The sequence below is a fragment of the Astyanax mexicanus genome, chromosome 16, assembly GCF_023375975.1.
Source record: "Astyanax mexicanus isolate ESR-SI-001 chromosome 16, AstMex3_surface, whole genome shotgun sequence".
Classification (NCBI taxonomy): domain Eukaryota; kingdom Metazoa; phylum Chordata; class Actinopteri; order Characiformes; family Acestrorhamphidae; genus Astyanax; species Astyanax mexicanus.
Window position 1 is genome coordinate 4,836,960 of NC_064423.1, and position 22,975 is coordinate 4,859,934.

At 37.3% G+C, this 22,975-nt stretch overlaps 1 protein-coding gene across 1 annotated transcript in view; it reads right to left on the bottom strand.

The window, feature by feature from the left end:
- Positions 1 to 20,439, bottom strand: part of anos1b (anosmin 1b) — an 80,251-nt gene extending 59,812 nt beyond the window's left edge. Inside the window, exons 1-2 of the mRNA XM_022669548.2 lie at positions 20,145 to 20,439; positions 5,757 to 5,804 (exon numbers count right to left, since the gene is read on the bottom strand). Of these exons, the coding sequence (XP_022525269.2) occupies positions 5,757 to 5,804; positions 20,145 to 20,345 (249 nt within the window). The 5' untranslated portion in view covers positions 20,346 to 20,439. The remainder of the gene's footprint in view (positions 1 to 5,756; positions 5,805 to 20,144) is intronic.
- Between the last annotated feature and the right edge of the window lie 2,536 nt (positions 20,440 to 22,975).

Genomic DNA, 22,975 nt, shown 5'->3' on the forward strand with positions numbered 1-22,975 from the left:
CGTTTTGGTGCGTTTAGGTTTTTATGCCTGTGTTAAACCAAACCAAACAGAGGGAGAAAAAAATTGCTCCAAATGAACAAACTCATCAACTGATCCGGATTATAGAAACTTTCAACTACAGGTGTGAAAACTCTCTTTTAAACTCAGATAATTAAGCTCTAATTCAGAAATCCTTACAACCAATCTGAGATGTTTTATAATAAAGTAAAAAAAAATGTTTACTTTATTTAATTTATCATATATTCTTTATTTCAGTGCTCCAGGTTGACTTTATCTCCTCTCAAACATACAAGTATATACTCATATTAATTATTCATTAACACCACTAATATAAATAAAATTACATTTTACATTTCTTACATTCATTCTTACATTTAATTATCCACTATAAAAAAACGTAAAAACGTAATGCATCTTAAAAAGAACAAGTGTGATAAATCGTGATTTGGGTCTCCACTCTCCACACACATGCTCTGGTGTGTGTCTTTCAGCTGGGTTGTAAAAAAAGGCCAAATCCAGACCCAGCTGGGTGGAGACCCCCGAGAGATGACCACACAAGAAGTGACCCTCCACCGCTGCCCCCAGTGATTCAGCTCACTGACCAGACCCTGAGTCAATCACAGAGCGGCGGCTCACCTGCTGAACGGGGAGGGGGACGGGGGGCGAGTCCCTGCTCGGGGTCAGGAGGGGGGGGGGGTGTAGTTTGGGTGGGAGACCTCCAGCTGCTAACTTCTACCTTCTCTATTAAGCAGATGGCTCTCAGAAAGAGAGGGGGGGGGGTCATTAGAGGTTAATTCAGATCCAAACCTGTAGTGATCTGTATGAGCAGTGCTGTCTCACTGACAGGAATACACACTATCAGCTTTCAGCTTCATTCTGACTCGGTTTTGCCCAGGTGAGCCCGGATAGATTGGACTGGATAAAAGTTTGGATCTAGATTAGTAAAGACCTTAAAGAGCCGCTAAACCCTAAACCATATTTTTTCCATTAATATCTGAAATGTGTTGCATTTAAAGTAATAAAACATACAAGTCCTGCTTAACTTTTTATAAACTACATTTCCTAACCTTTAAAAAAGACTTTTATTATGGTAATTTCTGTCTCTGCAGCTCCTCTCAGGTTCAGCTGTGCTATAGGCGAGGATGATGTTTCTGTGTACTTTGGTACTTTTGCAGACACATTACAATATAAAGATCAGATAATCAATAATATCGTCTCATCACTATCAGAGGCACTCAGCCAATCAGCTCTTCCTCCTGCTTCACCTCTAAACCCATACATCACGCAGTGCCCCTTCCGAACTACCCCTCCCATTTTTTAGCCTTTTTTAAATTTGAGCTGAGGGTGGAGTCAGCTAAAATCAGGGGTTTACTTATAATTTAACACTAGGGTTGTCCTAATCAGCCTGATCCATTTCGAGTATGCTAAAGTATTTATCAACTCTCATCCAATCAGATATATATATATATATATATATATATATATATATATATATATATATATATATATATATATACATATATATATATATATATATATATATATATATATATAGACCCATTATTTAAGATAAGATGAGTTGCTGATTAATTCAGAAGTAAAATCACTTTAATTTGGTAACCATTTATATAATGAGACATTCTGTACTGATTTATTTAGTTTAGTAGTGACTTTCTCTAAATTCCTATTTTGTAATTAACAAAAAAAAACTATAGAATCTACTCTAACTATATTATCAGTTAACACTACCTAAAATGAACAGCTGACACTCAGTAAAAATAAGGTAAAATCTAACATTTCTTAGTACATTACCCCAAACCTTGATTTCCTATTGGCTCTCAGCATCGTTTATTTGCATAATGTCAGTTAATGCCGTCTGTGGTTTAAACAAACACCTGGAACTGGATTGGGATTAACATAAACATGCCTGGATTGGCCCATTGTACTTTTTGAGCCATTTTTCATATTCAAATTCAAATAAAATACTGGTGTAATGATCTTACATTGATTCATTTATTATTACTTTTAGCAAAAAAGAAAAAAAAAACGTTAAAAGTTTAATTGTTAAGAAAGGAAAATGTGATTAATGACAAAAATTATTTTAGCAAGTTGTGGGAGGAACCATATTTTAATATGAAAAAATCGTAATCTACCTTCTCAATGTCTGAGCAGTAGCAATGGCATGTTTTTTTGTTGCTAAAAGCTGCCAAAAAATGTCAGAAACTAATAAATCATTACAAACATCAATATATTACATAATATGCCACCAGGCTCTGTAAAAAGAGTAAAATTCGTGAGAATATTAATCCAAAATTGGCAAAATTATGAATCTGTATCACAATTATCTTTTATCCCCTTCATGAGGGAGAGTCACCTGGAATAGTTTTCTCAGCGTCTTGAAGGAAGGAGTTCTTCACGCTGTGAAGCTCCAGCTCATCCAAAATCATCCCAAATCACCATCATAGAAAATAAAATATTAAATATAGAAATAAAGTAAACCACCAAATGAGAAGGTCTATCCAAACTTTTGAACTTTTGACTAATACTATATATTATATATCTTCGCTGTCCTATGAAAAACACTTATCTCCATTTTTGTCGACCTATAACATAATTTGAACAGACAAACTGTCCCTAACACTTTGCCAAAATTTCTTGGTGAACGGACCAATAGAAACTCTTCAGAATGAGCTGAAATAAACTCTTTTTACATTGACTTCCATTGAAAGTTTAGAAAGTTTTTTCTCTCTCCTGTAAAGTTGCTTTTTTGGAGATAAGTGTTTTTCATTGGACAGTGACGATATACTATATATCTCTCTATATATGTACATATAAACAGCAGATAGTTTCTAAAAATGTAATTAAAAGATGTGAGGTGTGGAAAGTCCTTGGGGAGGAACTGTCTGTTAAAAAAACGGTGGCGTCCTGGCTCTGAGCTTAAGTGAATAAACAGGGAATGGTTTCAGGCTCTTAATGAGAAGCTGCTCAGCTTAGGAGGATGTGAAACGGCTCATGTTATTTTCATAAGAAGCACAACATTTACTTTACGTATTATTGGAAGGACTGTGGGAGAATTACCTCCATCTGAAAGCAATTAGAACGGCTCAAACGCTTGGTGTGAGAATTATGGCTGACCCAGGGGGGGCTTTACCTTTCTCAGGTAGCCTCCTTTTAACCTCAGTCCCTCAGGGCAAGCGCCGGAGCAGCCAGCCAAACACGCCCGGCTCAGCCAATTACTGTTAATGAGCTAACCATGTTTACTGGCTCATTACAGAGCAATTATACTGCATATCATTTAACTCTCCATCTCTGGTCACCCAGCGTGATCCGCTTGATCTTCCGTTCCATTGATTTAAGGCTGGATGTTGAAGCTCTCGCGCAGCTTTGAGAGAGATCAGAGCGAGAGAAGTGGCATGTGTCATTTAAGACAAATCCAGGCGACCAAGCAAAACATTCTGAAAGGGGAAACAGAGCAGAATTCCCTGTGCAGAAGCTGCTTAATCATTTTTCACATGTGTAGAGTCCACTTCAGATAATATGTGTGTTATGAAGTCTGAAAAAAACAACATTTTGGTGGGTAGATTGAAGATTTAAGCACCGAGCATTTCATACAATTTTTCTTTCTTTCTTTTCTTTCTTTCCTTTCAGGAACATTTTCAGGATTTATAAAACCCAACCACACGTAAAAGTGTCAGAGACAGCCAAGGATTTACACAAATTGCTAAGAAAGCTGTTACAATAATTACTTTTTAATAGTAAAAAGTTTGTTTCTTAACAAACCAGCAGCTTTTCGGCTGAATGAAATAAGCTGTACAGGGCTAGGATAGTAACATTTAGGGATAGGACAATATATCAGTAATACAATATATTGCATCGTTTCGAGCTAATTTATATATATATATATATATATATATATATATATATATATATATATATATATATATATATATAGAGCACCAAATATCATTTTTTATTTATTGAAACACAGGGGCTCTAAACTCCCTAAAGGGTAACCCTCCTGAATTTATTTAAAAGTGTCAAACAAACCAAAATACTGTGCAAAAGAAGCATTTAGCTCTTATCTGGGGAGCCGTTAACTTGTGGTTTCTGTTGTATCCTGTACAACAGAGGAAACTCTTGCTATTCTTCCTTTTCTGGGCCGGTCCTGATGAGTGCCTGTTTCATCATAATGTTTTTGATAGTCTTTGTTATGAATGCACTCTTTTTTAAAGTTCTTGAAATATTCACTATTCACTGTATACCTGTAACTCTACCTCTTCACTACTTTACTTTAACTGATGCTCTCAAACACTTTATTAAGAGACAAGAAATTCAAGTAATTAACTCTTGACGAGTTCAGCAGCACAGCTGTTAACTGAAAGCCTCAATTCCAGGAGACTCTACCTCATAAAGCTGACTGAGAAAATTCAAACATTTAAAATGTAAAATTTATTCTGGTTTGTTCAACACTTTTATGCTCTTAGCATACAATCATTATGTAAATGGCATAAAATTATAAATAAAATAACAATAAAATAGTTCATCGCACTAATCTCTAAAAAAATATTTATCTTCCAAAGATATATTGTTATTAAAACAGGTCTTGTGCAAGCTTAGGGGCAAAAATGTGTCTTTTCTGAAGAAACCTGCACACAGTCCTGAACTATTAAATGCACTTATTTAATTTAATAAACTTAATAATAAACGTCAAGCTGTAATAAAAGTAATCTAATAGCAGAACCTGTATTAAGGGTACCGTTCTCCTGTAAGTCTCAGTGAACAGGCTTTGACAGGACACAGTGAATACACTCAGTTTTTGTTGTAATGAATTTACAGTAGCTCTCAGTCAGGAGCTGTGCTTAATGTACATACATATGGTTTATATAAAGCCACTGACTGTTAGCCTTCTCTTATTAATAGAGAGAAAATGGATTTTGACTGCACTGTAGTGGTTAGGGAGCAGTGATTTACAGTATAATATTTGTGTGATATATATTTAAGTAAATTGCATTGAAATATTTAGTTGTTAAGCATTATATATTGTGCTATTAACACCAACTTTTAAATCCAGTAGTGTGCAGTTAATACAGTGGGTACCCCTTTTGCAAGCAATGGCCCCGCCCCTATAGTGAAAATCATGACTCTGATTGGTTAGATTGTCCTACGACTATTGCTAATAACCTCATTACTACTCCCTTCACAAAATCAGTAGTAGGGTCATGCAGACACAGGGGGCAGAAGCAAAAGCAGTTTTGATTGGTTATTACCGCTGTCAGTCAGATATGCATCATATAGCAATGGGAAAACACATATTAATGCTTGGAATTATTTGCTGTTTTTTTTATTTTAGTTAATTTATAAAATATATGCTTACAGTTTACAGGAACTATAATATATATTTCCTGTTTAAATCTTATGTAATCATTTACATGCACCTATTGTCACTCCTTCTCTGAAGCCTAAGCAAGGCTTACTGCACACCACTGCCTAAACCCATACATCACCCAGTACCCTCACCCTCACAAACTACACCTCTTATTTTTCAGCCTTTTTCAAATATGAGCTGAGGGTGGATTTAGCTGAAATCAGGTGGTTTACTGCCCCTTTAAAGCAACCGGTTTAATCAAGTAATGTAAGTAAATTCGACTTATTCAGGCCTGTCATGTAATATTTTTCTTTGTATCAAGCAGCAAGCGATATATTGTGCATCCCTAGTATATATTATTAATCAATGCATGAATTAATTGCTCTCTTACCTGAGAACACCTCCTGTGATTTTCACACCAACCCAGAACCTCATCACTCTGTAAAAGAATAATAAAACATTTCAATCTACCAACAGTGATCATAGACACACAACTGTAGCAACTGTAATAATACTGTGACCTACTGTTGTATCTATGTAAAATGTTTTTATTTACCGGTATTTTAATATTGTGCTGCCAGTTCACTGTAACATATAGACAGTATGTCGGTCATACTATAAAAAAGTTCATTTTTGTAGAGTTTATTAAACGTAAACATGTAAGAGTTAATTGATTTATTATTTTAACATCTAAACCTTTTAAATATCACTTTAGCATTTGTATTTTTTATTATTATTTTGTATTTGTTCACATGGTACTTTGAAATTATATATTAATGCAAACATCAGTATATTTATAGTTTTTTATATTAGTGTCTATAATAGTGCAAATATATGTATACTGCTTAGCCACTGTGTTGTGGGCCATATGAACAAGTTACCATTTTCTGTATTGTATAGTCTGTATTGATTTCCTTAATCATACTGGGAACTGTTACTGCTATAGATGCTGCTATATAACAAGTTTCATATGCACTTGCTCTCTGAATTTCATGTTGCAGCTACTTCCCATCTCTCCTATTTATATTATATATAATATGTCTATTTATCTTTATGATAAGTCAAATAACGTAAAGCATAACGTTTTGCGATGATTACTTTTATTATCACTTATATAAACCAAATGTATGCAAAGTGACCACGCAAATACATTTAATCATAACCTACTTTATATATTTGCATGAATAATTGATGAAATTACTGTAGAAACAATATTTATTGTCATATCGCACAGCACTATGATGTACTAAGAAAGGTTAAGCTTATTTTTTTTTCTTACCTAATTCTTTGTGTGTCCTGCCTGGCTGTTCAATTCCGGAAATATTTTTAATTTATATAATCAAGTAAACTCATAGTACTCATATGAAATGGATAAAAATGGCTACCTCAGATTTATTGAGTAGATTCTATGAGCATAGACTAATTTACATGTTAAATAAGAACAAGAAACAATATAAGACATGTTGCCTGTCCAAAAATGGACCTTTCTGTAGAATGACACATGTACGCTATATATATTTGTATATAAATGGTCTTTACATCATCAGAAGCATTTGTAGAATGAAAGCAGAGGAGTTTCCAGCGTGGGGAAGTACACGGGGAAAGGATAAATCAGTCTAGATGTAAAAACACAGGAATTTCTAACCACACACCAACACCGCAACTTCTCCAGGACGTCAACAGCCGACCGCGGAGACCTCTGGAAAAACGACAGTCGGGAATTAAACATGACTAATGAAGCTAATGATAGTAAAAAGTGTCTGCGTTTTGACTTAAGCTGAGGCATCACGAGCAGTTCAGACCAGGCTCAGCCACAGACGAGTAAAACTGTAAAACGCTCACTAAAATAACAGAGAAACACGCGCCGTGTCGGCCATAAACAGCAATCTACAACCAATCACAGAGCACGAGCGCAGGCACTCACTCGACCCATCAGAGCCATGCTAATTATCTCCCTTTAAACACCCCCCCAAAACCGGGTAACCATCATTTATCCACTCACTTTATTCCACTCACGCCACTTCTGAGCTCCGGCACGGCCTCTGTGAGCTCTTAATAAGCTCTTAAAGAGAAAAGAAAGCCCATTGTGCCGCAGAGGCTCTCTCTCACAGTATAGAAAAGTGATCTCTGTAGGAATGCTGAGGTGTAACATCATCCCAAGAGATTACATCACCCCTCTAAACCCTTTCTGATGAGCTTTCCAGATGAAAAGCCTCAGACCACACCTAACAGAAACAGCTTCTGTGCAAAATCAGCAACAGGTTCACATGGCAAACAGGTGAAAAACACATAAATATCAGACTGGATCCGATCATTTATAGGAAAACACATGAATTACATTAAAAACCTTTTAATCTGGGCCTGAGAGAGAGTGAAGCCTTTGATGTCCCAAAAAAACAACATGAATATTATGACTGTTCTGTTAATCATCAAAAGCTGAAGGCGTGTTTCCATCATTTCTGCGGTACATACAAAAAAATACTCTGAAAGAGGGGAAAAAGCAGATTCTAATACATTTTGTGTGTGTATTCATTAATTTATATATATATATATATATATATATATATATATATATATATATATATATATATATATATATATATCATAGCTTTATTTTTATATAAAACATAATTTATTTAATTAAATGTAAAGAGAAAAGAAAATATATTTTGACACTTCCCAGTTCCCAATGTGTAATAAGTTTACTCTGATTGAAAAGACTACACACTGAGGATGAGTTACAGGGAGGTTAGGAGGCATTATGCAAATAAATGACACCAGGAACCAACAGTGAATTGTAATAGTGAGTTGTAATGAACTAAAAAAAGTTTTTTTAATTACTCAAAATATGAAGTTTATTTTTAATGAATTAATTTTATTTTGTTTAACCCTTCTTTAACCAGTAGGTTAAATAACTCTTAAAATAATTTTTTTTTACCTTTTTTTAAGGAAGACCTGGCCAAGACGGCACACCGTTTCCAGTTACAAACAAATTATGTAGTTACAACAAAGTGTTTACGTAAAACTATTCGAGAGTGCGTTTAAGGGGAGCAATGTTTCCATCACAGAATTCTTCATCAAAGTAGAGCAAAATTCTGGAAGAGCGAGAATCATAGCAACTGTTATAACTGACGGCAGATTACACATATACAGCTCTGGAGAGCATTTCAGTTTTTAAATCAGTTTCTCTAATTTTGCTATTTATAGGTTTATGTTTCAGTAAAATTAACTTGAGTTGTTTTATTCTATAAACTTTAGACAACATTTCTAACAATGGCTGAGAAATGGCTGAAATAACAAAAAAGACGCAAATGCAAAGAAAACAACAAGTTCATATTCATAAAGAGTTTTAAGAGTTCAGAGATCAATATTTGGTGGAATAACCCTGGTTTTTAATCACAGTTTTCATGCATCTTGGCATCATGTTCTCCTCCACCAGTCTTACACACTGCTTTTGGATAACTTTATGCTGCTTTACTCCTGGTGCAAAAATTCAAGCAGTTCAGTTTGGTGGTTTGATGGTTTGTGATCATCCATCTTCCTCTTGCTTATATTCCAGAGGTTTTCAATTTGGTAAAATCAAAGAAACTCATCATTTTAAGTGGTCTATTTTTAGGGTATAAAGAGTTGAAGGGTATAAAAAATATACCAGTGTTGCTGTCTCTACAGGCTTAACAAAGGCCAAGAGACCAAATCATAAAGTACATAAAGTACATAAAGTGTCAAATTTTAACTCATCAGTTTTTGCTGTGTGGGAAGTGATACAGGCACACAATGCTCTTCAGCAGAGGCCATCAGCAGCCCTGTCCGCAATCCCGCAGCTCTGTCAGATAGACCTCGCTCAGCAGCGAGAGACAGACAGGCCACTCAGCCTGACGGCCGTCCCTTTGTTCTGCACTCGTCTACCACACGGCCAGCTGTTCCCCTGCTGTAGCTCCCAGCATAAAGGAGAAAAACACTTACCACAAAGACATGCACACCAGCATATCTAAACACTCTTTATGACATCTGACAGCAAAAATGTTGCGTGAAATTGTTGGGAGGTTAACCCCTCCGGGCTGGAGGCACGGAGCCCCCCTCTCTGGAGCTGAGCTGGAAGCTTCGCTGAGGGTTTCGGAGTGTGTACACTCTACAGCGTTTATCTTTAACTTTCTAATTCTGTCATTATCCCGATCATCGAATGACACGGTTTGATTGTAATGGTTTCTGTCTGGGCTTTTCACATACTGAACACCAAACAGAGCCCACCCTTGATCTTTGGCTGGTAGATGGAGAATCATGTTAAAAAGGCACCGCGGTCGAGCGGAGCCCCATTTGACTGGCGTATCGGTAAGAATTATGAGTGATGGTGGCAGCTGAACGCCTGCGCCCTTTCATGTGGAAAGGAAGAGTTCATTTGGAAGTGAGAGTTGGGGGGAATGAAAGAGAGCCAGTTATGAAGTCCTGCTTCACGCATGTAGTGCCAGCCGCCAGATTTAATGGCCCTATTACAACCGAGAACAGCATGCAGTTCAAAACCGTGCAACCATCCAGCCTTCAAACCACTTATAGATAGAGATAAGATGGCAAACTGGCTGTAATAACGAGACACAACACAGAACAGAACACAGGCAACTTTACAGACTTCTGAATGTGTGTATTTTGCTCTGTAATACGATCAAAGCAGGTATGAATACTGATACGGATATACAGGAGCCTCAGTGCTTTTTTAAACAGTTTAAACAGAGTTTAAACTGATCTCAGTTTTGCATCAGTGGGATTGCTGGTAAAGCTCTTAAAACAGCTGAGCCAAGCTGTGTCCAAATAGCCCTTCAGAAACGCATTTGTTTTTTAAGAGAGCTGTTTTGTCTGATCTGAAGCTCAGGGCCTCTGTAATAATGCCAGTGTGGGAGTTTAACGAAAAGGACATTTCAGGAATTCTGTATTAATTACTGCAGGAAATCAAGTAGGCCCGACTTTAACACTGCATTCAGTCATGATGTGAATATGCAAGGATAATAGGAATGCACTGAATACCTGGCAACCGAAAAATGGCAAAAATTTATATCAATATTAATATCAACTATTTAAGTTTACTTAAAGCAGATGTCTGGAAGTTTTGGGATTTGGGAGATTTAGGGCCCTCTCTGGTGAGAATGTGTAATTGCACCGACCATGCAGTAGAATCATTTTAAACTGGGTGGGTTTGATGCGGTCTCCTTTCAGAGCGAATGAATCCGAGTCCAGGTTATGTTCAGTCAGACAGAGAAAGAGAGAGAGAGAGAGAGAGAGAGAGAGAGAGAGCACTCAGTCAGAAACTTCACTCCTTCGTTTCTTTGGTTTTACTATGAGTAAATGAGCTACTGAGCTCTGAGTTTCCCCTTCTGAAGTCTCCAGTGCTCCACCAGCCGCTCGCATTCAGTAAAACTGAGCCGGATCCTCTTTTAGAGGCTGTACGTGTGACGTAAGTACGTAAAGACATGCATGTGACGTGGCCAGAAGAAGATGAACTCCAATGAAATCGAGTCGAGACCCCAGTTTTTTAGAAAGAATATATTATTAGGCTTAGCAGGGATGGTGGTTTCAGCACACTGGTACTATTAATTAAACACAGTATTTTATCCATATTCTTCTCCACTCAGAAGTGCTTCTGCTACATAAAAATACGGACTTCCACTTAAATAAACACAGTTTTATTTACTTAATTTAAGTGAGTTGTACGAGCATAGAAACATTAAAGTTTAAAGCTAATTGGTGCTGAGTGGTCCAGTGGTCTAAAGCGCTGCCACAATAGTTGAGAGATCGCTGGTTCCAATCCTAGTCATGCAGCTTGCCATCAGCTGCTGGAGCCCCGAGAGAGCACATTTGGTCTTGCTCTCTCTTTGGGTGGGTACAGTAGATGGCGCTCTTTTCTCTTATCACTCCTAGGGTGATGTCAATCAGCACAAGGCATCTGTGAGCTGATGTATCATCATTTATTTGCATGAATGCCAAAAAGAGCTACCTTCCCTTGGGTAATTGTAATATGGACAAAAGATGATTTAAGTTATGGTAACATAATTAATTCAATAAGTAAGGTAGTTAGATTTTACAGTGTGTTTTGGCATTAAGCCCTTTGACCCCAAACAATTCTTTTGGTGCATCCTTATGCTTTTAAGATATGCTTTTAAATAAAAATAAATAAAAAAATAGCGAAATCTTGACAGCTGTTCCCAAAATAGCTTGACACTTTACAGTCCCATTTCTTGGCCGTGGTGAAAATCACAACCACATTTCATGCCTCCCTGCAGCAGCGGGGTTATGATGCAGTAAGTGTGGCCATAAGTCTAATGACATTTCCCCGAAAGAGAATAATAAGCTTGTTTTTAATAATTTTCCTCAGTGGTTACGATGCTGTTATTAGTGCACAGTGAGGGGTGAAGGGAAACAGGGTCTCACTCTGCTCTTTGTGGTCCCCTTCATCCTGTAAACAAGACTTTTAACACAGTGATTTCAGCTCAGTGTTTTACTACCTACAGTGACTAAGCACACACTGACTAACTGTTGTTAAAGCTGCTGCTGCTGTTCTGACAATGTAGTAAAACAGAATCAGAGGGGTTTCAGTCAGAGGTAATTTGTTGCCTCATTTTTTAAGCAATGTTTTCTGAAAAGACAACAAAAATCTGAAAACTTTCTACAATTATACCTCATTTTTTGTATTATTTTAAATAAAACTAAGGACTAAAACACTCATAGAAGAAAATACCGTAGTGTGACGATTATACCACACCACCAACACAGCATTAGCAGCTCAGAAAACAGTAACTTGCTCTTACAGCCTGCAACATAGAGGTCAAGCCATTGCTGGAGGAAATGACTACACATTGACATTGAGTGTTAGAAACTGGGGGACACATACAGTATACAAATAGATTGCATCAACAGCCAATAGAAAAGAAGCAGACAGTGGCAACAGACTAAACTAGAGACTAAGTTATTAAAAGTTAATTCAACTCAAAGGTCCCGTTTAGAAAGTATAGCTCTGAAAAAAATTAAGAGAGCACTTCAGTTTCTGAATCAGTTTCTCTGATTTTGCCATTTATAGTTTTATGTTTAAGTAAAAAAAAGAGCATTTTTGTTTTATTTTAGAAACTACAGACAACATTTCTCCCAAATTCCAAATAAAAATATTGTCATTTAGAGCATTTATTTGCAGAAAATGAGAAATGGCTCAAATAACAAAAAAGATGCAAAACTTTCAGACCTCAAATAATGCAAAGAAAACAACAAGTTCATATTTATAAAGTTTTAAAAGTTCAGAAATAATCAATATTTGGTGGAATAATGCTGTTTTTTTAATCAAAGCTTTTTTCATGCAGCTTGGCATCATGTTCTCCTCCACCAGTCTTACACACTGCTTTTGGATAACTTTATGCTGCTTTACTCCTGGTGCAAAAATTCAAGTAGTTCAGCTTGATTTGATGGCTTGTGATCATCCATCTTCTTTTCAATTTGGTAAAATCAAAGAAACTCATCATTTTTAAATAGTCTACTATGTAAATGTCCAACTTAGATATTAGTAACAGCCACTTTATTAGTATTAACTTGCTTGTCTGGGGTTTAACTGAAAACCCAATATATTTTGATACTTCGATACAACAGAACAAACAAACATAACTCTCAATCATTCATATTCTGTGTCTGTTTTAATATAAATATATAATATAAGCCTGCAAAAGTAATGTGGTTAAGTAATGTGTAGACAGGATAAAACTGGCATAGCGCACTAGAACTAAGGGGTGTGCCAATCTCACACTCAGTATCCATATTGAGGCAAAACCAGCCAACATTACTGAATAGAAAATAGAATATCAGTGCACACAGACATGCATTTGTACAAATCACATTTTAATTACACTTCAAACCACTTCCTGGATCCAATTAAAACAGATGACATTTCTCGTCAGGATTAAACCTGTCTCGCGGGGCAAAAAAAAGTTTTGTGTGGACTTTTTAAGAGGGATCTGGCAACCCAGTAGTGATAGTAGCGAGTGTGGTGGCTGAGCAGTGAGAGCAACTCTCAGCAGAAGAGGAAAATTCAGGTATTTGTATAGAAGATGCTTCTGCTACTTTTAAGTTGTATGTCTGGCTGCATTTTGGCTCCAGTGGAAACAATAAACGGTAACAGAGTGACCAACAAGATACAAACCATATATAAATACTGTAAATAAATCCTACACGTGACTGTTTCATAGACAGCTGTACTAATCCCTTAGCTCTGTACTGTATTTAAAAACATGTTCTGTCTCTGTTTCACTTCAAGCATAGTCTTAATATGACTGGTTATGGTTCTGCATAGTTAAATTACAAGAGATTTAGGAGACAAAAACACAAACTATAGTCTTAATATGACTGGATGTGGTTTGCACTTATTGTTTGCCCTATATAAGAATATGTTTCTATTTCTTATTGAATCAATGTGTGAGAGAAATCAGTCTGTTAAGTTTGCGTTATATGATTTTTCAAATAAAACTCTAGTTTTTAAGCCATTTTTCATTTTTGATGTTTTCTTTAAAATCTTATTTGTAAATCTCGTCTCGTCTCGTTCTCGTGAACCCAGTATCGTGTCTCGTCTCGTCTCGTCTCGTGATATTAGTGTCTCGTCACACCCCAATTGTAAAGATAAATTGATTAGTTTGCAATTATTTTTGGATATTCCTATCTTTATTTATCACTCTAAAATGATAGAAACAGCTGAATCTGGTTGTGTCTGTCTGTCTGTAATCTGTTGTGTCTGTCACTTATTGACCCCATTCCTCTGAGTTACTGACGGCCCACCTGTCCGGCCTGATATCGATGAAACTCTCTTGAAGTCAGGCTTCCCCATCACCAACCTGAATATATGCTGTGTGTTCAATATTTGATCTAATTCTCTGTGCTGCTACTACAATTCTGTAAAAAAAAAAGCTGCTTTTCTACAACATTAGTTGTAAAAAGCTTTATATAAACACATTTTATTTCATTCGATTTCAATTATTGTTGAATTCGGGCTAAAGAATAAAAGATGTTATATGATTTGGTATGATATGATATGGATATTGGCAGATTCTTAAGGTTGAAATATCAGAATCATTATCCGACATGACAAAGTGGTACCATGCCACATATTATATGTGTTTGTAGGTAAATGGGGTTTAGTTGTGGTGGTTTTCCTGGTTGAGTGTTATTCACCCTCTTGGTGTTGGGTTGGATAGTGGATAAGGGTCTTAATGGTTTCAATGGTCTATCTTGTTCTTAATAAAGCTTAGGTCGGATAAAAAAAGTAATGTATTACTTTTTTTATTACTTTATATCTCATTTTATAATGTTTTATAGATACTCTGGTCTATAGTTTCTGGTGAAGTTTAGAAAACATACAAAAATAAATATTTTTAAAATGTAATTAACCATTTAGAGAGTTGTTTTACCCTGTAGGGTAAAACATATTGAGAACACTGAAGAGAATTACATAGAGTTAATAATATATGACTCCATACAGTGTTGAATTACATTACATTACATTACATTTCATTACATTTGGCAGACGCTTTTGTCCAAAACGACTTACAATAGTGAAATACAAAAGTAATAGAAGGTAAAAACATATTTTTTACCTAAAGGAGGTCAAATGAAAATAATGGGATAGAGGAGTGAAGGAGGGGAAGAAGGAAATGAGAAGTAGTTAGTGTGTTAGAGGTGTTAGGAGAGTAAGAGCTCTGTCTTCAGGAGTTTATTAAAGATAGTGAGAGATTCTCCTGATCTGGTAGTAGAAGGTAGTTAGTTAGAGGTGTTACGAGAGTAAGTGCTCTTTGAAGAGCTCTGTCTTCAGGAGTTTATTAAAGATAGTGAGAGATTCTCCTGATCTGGTAGTAGAAGGTAGTTAGTTAGAGGTGTTAGGAGAGTAAGTGCTCTTTGAAAAGCTCTGTCTTCATGAGTTTATTAAAGATAGCGAGAGATTCTCCTGATCTGGTAGTAGAAGGTAGTTAGTTAGAGGTGTTAGGAGAGTAAGTGCTCTTTGAAGAGCTCAGTCTTCATGAGTTTATTAAAGATAGCGAGAGATTCTCCTGATCTGGTAGTAGAAGGTAGTTAGTTAGAGATAAACTCTAAAAGTTTAACGCTTGTGGTAGAGTTATTATAACACTATAGCAAATGGGGCCATATGTTATCTAGGTTCTTACAGAATTCAGAATTACTGTTACTGTACTACAGTATTATTATCATATGAATCTTTTCTAAATTCTTTAAACACACTTGATTTACCCTCACAGTGCAGGATAATTTCACAGGATCTAAAGAAAAGCATGTAGAGCGTAAGATGATTAATGTATCTAAACGACTCCTCCTTTGTCTCTCTTGCTATCAAACTTGCTCTCGAAGGAGAAACTCTATCTGATCTAATTTACCACAGAAACCTCTCACACACCGGCCGGCTCTGTGTCACTCTACTCCTAACAGCCTGGATGACGTGTGATATCTTATAGTTCTCCTGAACTAAAGCATTTCTCCCTGCGCTGGATACGCTGCAGTCATTTACATGACAAATTGTGACATCCTCGGAGCTCTTAAATTAATGCACACCTGCGAGCAGAGCAGACCGCAGCCGGTTTTAAGACACTGGAGTGACAGGGGGTATAAATTATAAAGCTCCGGCTTCTCAGACACTTCTTTGTTCATGTCAGGCTGGTTAGCAGTAGTTTTACTGCCACTAAGATTGATTACATCTTTAAAAGAAAATCAAGAAGTAAAACTAAAAAACATATTCTATGCTTTTGTGAACAATGGGAATACTAAAACATATACATACTTTGTTTTTTACATTCTAAAACATACAAAATAGCAAAATAGACAGTGTTAAATGAACTCTTTAAGATTTTAATTTTTACATATGGTCCCACTCACTATAGTGTTAAAATAACTCCACCACAAGAGATAATTCAACACTGTATGGAGTCATATATTAACTCTATGTAACACATTTTACCCCACAGAGTAAAAAAAAAACTCTCAAAAATGTTAATTAAGTTTATATGTGTATATTTTTGGAAATTCACCCGAAAATATATAACAGACTATCTATAATACATTATAAAATGTCAGCTATACCACAGAATCAATTACTTTTCTATTCTATCTAAGCTTTATTTAGAATAAGAGAGACCATCAAAAACCAAAACCAAAAAAACAATGATTCTCCCACAATAACACAATAACTCTTGGGTGGAGACCTTTATCCACCATTCAACCCAACACCAAGAGAGTGAATAAAACGCTCCATCAAGAGAACCACCACAACTAAATCCCATTTACCTACAAACACATATAAGACACACACAATAACCCTAAAGAAATAATAATGAGAGTGAAGCAGAATCAGGAGGTAGAGCCTGATAGAGCCTGAAAATTCAATTTTATTTTTTGTGGATTGTTTATCACTATGAGAGTTGTTAGAAAAACTCCCAGAGAGTTAAAACATGTTTTCACGTTTACCTGTGTGTCACATATGACATAAAAGATAAGATTAGAGTCACGTTTTGGTGCTGTGTGACCATATAGCCTTAAACTAAAATCATAACTGAGATAAAATGTGCAAAATGCAAAAAGTTGCAATTTTTAATTAATCTCAGGGCTACAGCAGTGTCACATCAGTGCAATGCATCTTTCTTTTTTCCTCTAATTCACTCCTTCCTCCCTCTCTCTCTCTATCTCTCTCTTTCTTTCTCTCTCTCTCTCTCTCTCTTCATCAGTGTGGAGTGTACCTACGCCTACATTTGTAAATCACAGGCCGGAACAAGTGGGAAGTGAAGGAGAAAATTAGATCAAGGAGAAATGTGCAGACTCTGCTCTGGGTGCTGCAGTGGCCCAACCTCTGAACTGCTTCCCACCACCCACTGAGGAGAGAGGCAGGGGCTCACAGTTCACACACACACACACACACACAATCGCCACACACACACACACACACACACACTCGCCACACACAAACACACTCTTGACCCCCTGCTTTGACGAAGCATGAGGTGAGAACTGGAAACACTGACAGTCCCGCAGCAGCAGCAGCAGCGGCGGGAAAGCTGAGCGCTGTGAGGAAGTGTGAGCAGGACTCGTCACTGCTGACATATTTTACACAATGTGGATCTGATTAGCCCGAGAGCTCCGTTTCAACCCAACCAGCATAAAAAAAAGCCAGAAGATCAATTAATTCTCTCGAATCACTGCAAATACAAGCTGCCTCCAATTACCCACATACATAAAAGCCTCATCTGAGAGAGGCTACATGCTCTGCTCTCAATTAATGTAAGAAAACTCGCAGTAGTCGCCTGCAACGGGTGTTCTGCTGTTAGAGTCGTTACAGGGGGAACGGTTTCACACCCCACATTCAGCACCAGCAGCAAAAGAGCAGAAAACGAGCCGCAGTAAAGCCAGCCACACTTAGCGAAAATTGCACACCATTTCCAGTCAGTTTAGGGGCCGCCCTTATTAATGTGCCGGCGACCCAGGTGGGCAAAAGGTCCACGGAGGAAAACACCCACAAGACCAGACCACTTGTCCCAGCCAAGTTCCCTCAGCCAGGGTTTAAGTGGAACAGCGAACTTAATGACTTTCCCACCCACCAAACTGAACACTTAGGAACCAAATGGGCCTGAGAGTCGAAACACCATGCAACTGGTTGAACAGCGACTTTGTTTTAATACTGTGGGCTAAAATGATCTAAAACAAAATGTAAGCTAATGTTATTTTCTATTATTTCCATTATCGAGCCCGCAAAAAAATATATATTTTCATTTTATTTCTAATTTTTAATCCCATTTCATCCCCAATTTACACAGATAATAATCATTAGTGATGACCCAAAACCAGTAGGGGTTCTGATACATCAGCTCACAGATGCAGCCTTGTGCTGATCCACATCACCCTAGGAGTGATGAGGGGAAAGAGCGCCATCTGCTATACCCACCCAGAGAGAGCAAGGTCAACTGTGCTCTCTCAGGGCTCCAGCAGCTGATAACAAGTTATAAGAACAGGATTCGAATAAGCGATCTCCCGATCATAATGGCAGCGCTTTAGTCCACTGAACCACTCTGAGCCACACATGAAAATAAAAATGAACATTCTGACTTTGAATTAACGTTCATTTAAAGAGCGACGAAACCCTAAACCATATTTTTTTTTTCATTTGGAGTAATTAAACATACCAGCTCTGGTTACTTTTTCAATAAACATTTCCTAATCTTTAATAAACACTTTTACTGTGGTAATTTCTGCCTCTGCTGAGCTATAGGCGAGAATGATGTTTTTGTGTACTTTGGTACACAGACACATCACAATATGCAGATTAGTTCATCAATAATCCCGCCCCCCTGCTGACATCTCTCTCTCCTGCCCCACCTCTAAACCCATACATCACCCAGTGCCCCTCCCAAACTACCCCTCCCATATTTCTTTTTAGCAATTTTCAAATTTGAGCTGAAGGTGGATTCAGCTAAAATCAGGGGGTTAGTGGCCCTTTTAAAGGTTAGCAATAGTTGCCAAGTGTGTAGAATCAACGATAAATGTTCACTTTTCACTTGTATGTACTATACTTGCATTAAATATGCATAAACTGTTTGTATTCTATCCTTATAACTTACACTGTGTTCTTTTATAGTAATTACACGCTACAGTCCATCTTTCCTATTGGCTCCTGGCACAATGCATTTGCATAATGAGCATGTCATCGCAACATGCGCTCACCATCAGTGTGTAGCCTTGCCCACCAGGGCTACCTTCCCTTGGACAGTGAGGTATATTTTAGATGTATGGTTTGTATTATGGTTGGGTAAAATGTAAAAAAAAAAATAAGTATGTGAGCTATTCCTGGTTATGACTTTTAATTTTTATTTTACATAACATTTTTTTATAAGTAGTAAGCATATATTTATATTTTCCCTCCCAAGACCCTATAGCCCACACTTCTTCACTTCATAACAACACTGCAATAATTAGCATCAATTACATAGGTACTAAAACAGAACCTTGAGGAACTCCACAAGATGAGTTCTAATTTTCACTGCATAAAAGGAACAAATAAACACAAGGTTCAAGGGTTTAAACACTGCAAACAAAACATCTTAGTATTTCAAATAAAGGAAAAGTGTAAAAATATGTATATCACTGCCACAAGATTAGAAAGATTTGTTTACAGGTTTCTGACAGAACAAAAAATTATATTTACTGAGATCCACTCTGCTGATGTAGTGGATCAACACCAGCAGATGACATGTCTCTCCATCACTGATTGTAGAAACTTCACACAACTCCTCAAGCAGTTTGGACTGTGTCTCTCCACTCTTCCTGATGATCAGTGATGGTTTGGAGAGACATGTCATCTGCTGGTGTTGATCCACTGTGTTTTATTATCAAGTCTAAAGTCAGTGCAGTTTTGTTTCCCCGCAAAATCTTACAGCACTTCATACCTTACAGCTTCTCTCTGTTGATAACAACTTTTATGGAGACGCAGATTTCATTTTCCAGCAGGACTTGGAACACTGCCCACACTGCCAAAAGTAACAATTGGTCTTATAATGCTCAAATATTTAGAGACACTGATTTTTGGGGTTTTCATTGGCTGTAAGCCATAATCATCATCAACATTAAAAGAAATAAACACTTTAAAATAGATCACTCTGTGTGTTTAATACATCTATATAATATATGAATTTCACATTTTTTAAGTGAATTACTGAAATAAAGTAACTTTTTAATGATATTCTAATATTTTTTACATGTATGGGATGAGACTGACCTGCAGGTGCTGGAAGGTGGAGGTAAGCTGGGTTATATGGAGGGTCAGGCAGCGGGAGAAGCACCTCGCGCTGTTAATCCTCCCCACTGTCTCCCCGTCCTCAGACCCGAACCTCCGGCACGCGGACAGATCCAGCACACACCACAGCAGCGCGCAGACCAACCGCGAGCCGAACCGCGAGCCGAACCGGGACCGCAGCATGTTCCTGTTCTCAGAGCGAGCGGCTCAGTGTAACTTACTGCTTCAGGTCTCGGATAGACTCGGAACCGCGACCCACCTGGCGCGCGATTCCCCCTCGAGCGCGGTGGGCGGAGCTCCCCAGAGAGGCTCGAGCGGAGAGGACACGCCCACCACCACGCTGCACGTGGGCACTTCAACACTATACTGCACCCACTGTAATATAACTACAGCACCGGTCAAAAGTTTGGGCACAGCTTCTCATTCAATGTATTGCTTTATTTCTTCATTTAAATTATTTTCTAAATTGTAGATTTATATTAAAGGCATATAAACGATTTAGGGACACATTTGGAATTCTGTAGTAAACAGTAATAAAAAAGAGTGTTCTCCACATTAATCCCCTGATTTAAACCTGATGAACTGAGGTGATTTAATTGGGATGAGCTGGAGCAGAAGCTATTGCTCAGCACCTCCAGGAACTCCATCCTTTAAGACACTGAGAAAACTATTCCAGGTGACTCTCCCTCATAAAGACACTGAGATTAAAATCACACCAAGAGTCTGCAGATCTGTACTCAAAGATAAATGTGCTCAGCCCAAATTTGAAAAATACAAAAAAATGGGAGGGGTAGTTTAGGAGGGGCACTGGGTGATGTATGGGTTTAGAGGTGGGCCAGGAGGGAGAGCTGATTGATTGGCTGAGCTGCAGCAGCAGAGTGCCTCTGATAGCGGTGAGATGCAGATGATTGGACGTCAGCAGGGGTGGGGGGGGGGGGGGTGTGTCGGTATAATTGATTGACTGATCTGCATACTGTAGTGTGTCTGCGTACCAAAGTACACAGAAACATCATCCTCACCTACAGCACAGTTAAACCTGAGAGGAGCTGCAGAGGCAAAAATTACCTCAATAAAAGCATTTTTTAAAAGGTTAAGAAACTTTTCAGCTGAACACATTTCAGCTATTAATGAAGAAAAAATAATAGCCTGTTACTGTTATTTTACAGTGCTCGGAGGAAAGGCAGCGACTCGGTTCTGATACATCAGCTCACAGACGCAGCCTTGTGCTGATCCACATCACCCTAGGAGTGATGCGGGAAAAGAGCGCCATCTACTGTACCCACCCAGAGAGAGAGCAGGAACAACTGTGATCTCTCTGGCTCTGGCAGCTGATGCTTGGCTGCATGAGCAGGATTCAAACTAGAGATCTCCCAAACATAGTGGCAGCGCTTTAGACCACTGGACCACTCGGTTCCTCCTTATATTCTTAGTTTTATTAAAATTGATCTTCTTTTATTTGATTATTAGCTCTTTTCAGTGATAGATTCAACATTTTAAAGAATTTAATAGAATTAAACTTTTCATAAGGCTAAAGACGTTTTGGTCAGACCTGGTATCTGGACATGAGAAAGGGCATCTGGAGTAGAAAGCAACATCTGGCACAGCCACGGTTAAATTACACCAGTGATTTCCTCCACAGTTGTTAGTAATTTTGCAGGTGAAGCAGAAAGGGAGAGGGAATGTGAAAGTTGGGTGAAAATGTGTTGGACGCAGTTAGATGCCGTTCTCTCGATGTTAAATCGAGTTCGGTACACAACTCAGTCTTCTGTCATTTGTTCAACATATGTGTAATCAAGCTGTAATGTGAACACGTGGAGATATTCAGTTACTGACGGACGAGATCAGTGATAATGACCTCTGCTTCAGCTCAGACTCTCTGCACTGTAAACCCACTGTCTGTTTGATCTCAAATAAATTAAGTCTGTTCTATGTACAGATGTGAACTATTTTGAGTGAACATTTGCAGCCACACATACATTCAAACAGGATATTTTGGTTAAATTAACTTTAATAATAATTGTGTTTAGTCTTTTGCCATTGGCGGATTAATTTTCTTTGGCTTCCGGCACTGTCTATTGGCATACATGGTGTGTATTACAGTTTGTGAGACTTACTGTCAGTGTGTAGTCATTCCCCCCTGTACTACATTAGGTAAACTTGCAGATCATGATTTATAAATAACTGCTTAGTCTCAGTGATGTAGGCTGTGCTGTTCATTCTGTAGGGTTTTCCAAGCTATATTTAACTTTAGAAGACTAAAAAATAATGTATTGTATTTATTTGACCATAAAATAGAATTATTGTGCAAAGCAATTGCTATAACAAAATAAAAACAGTTCAATTAACTTCCAATTTATATAACAAATATAATAACAAAGTTTAAAGCCTAATTAAACCATATTGTCACTAAATTACTTTAAAGTATTTTAGAAAACTCACAGTGGCTCACAGATTCATTTTTAATAAATACAGGTAAAAGCCAAATTATTTCCAGAATAACAGAATAACAACATATAAATCAAGATCAGGAGTTCACTGTTTAAACAGATATAGATACACAGGGAAATCCAGTGTTACAATCATAGTGTAAAGGTTGTTTTGTTGTTTTGTTTTTTTACTGTGATTATTCTAAAAACAATAGAAGTTAAAAAATCCAAAGTGGATTTGTGTTGTTTGGAGTTAAAAAAAAAAACACACACAAAAAAACTGAGTGATATTTTAAATGAACACCTATGTATTGGCGAGAACTGCAAAATGCAAAATGAAATGTCTCACGATGCAGGGGGTATGATTCAATATACTGCGCTGTATAC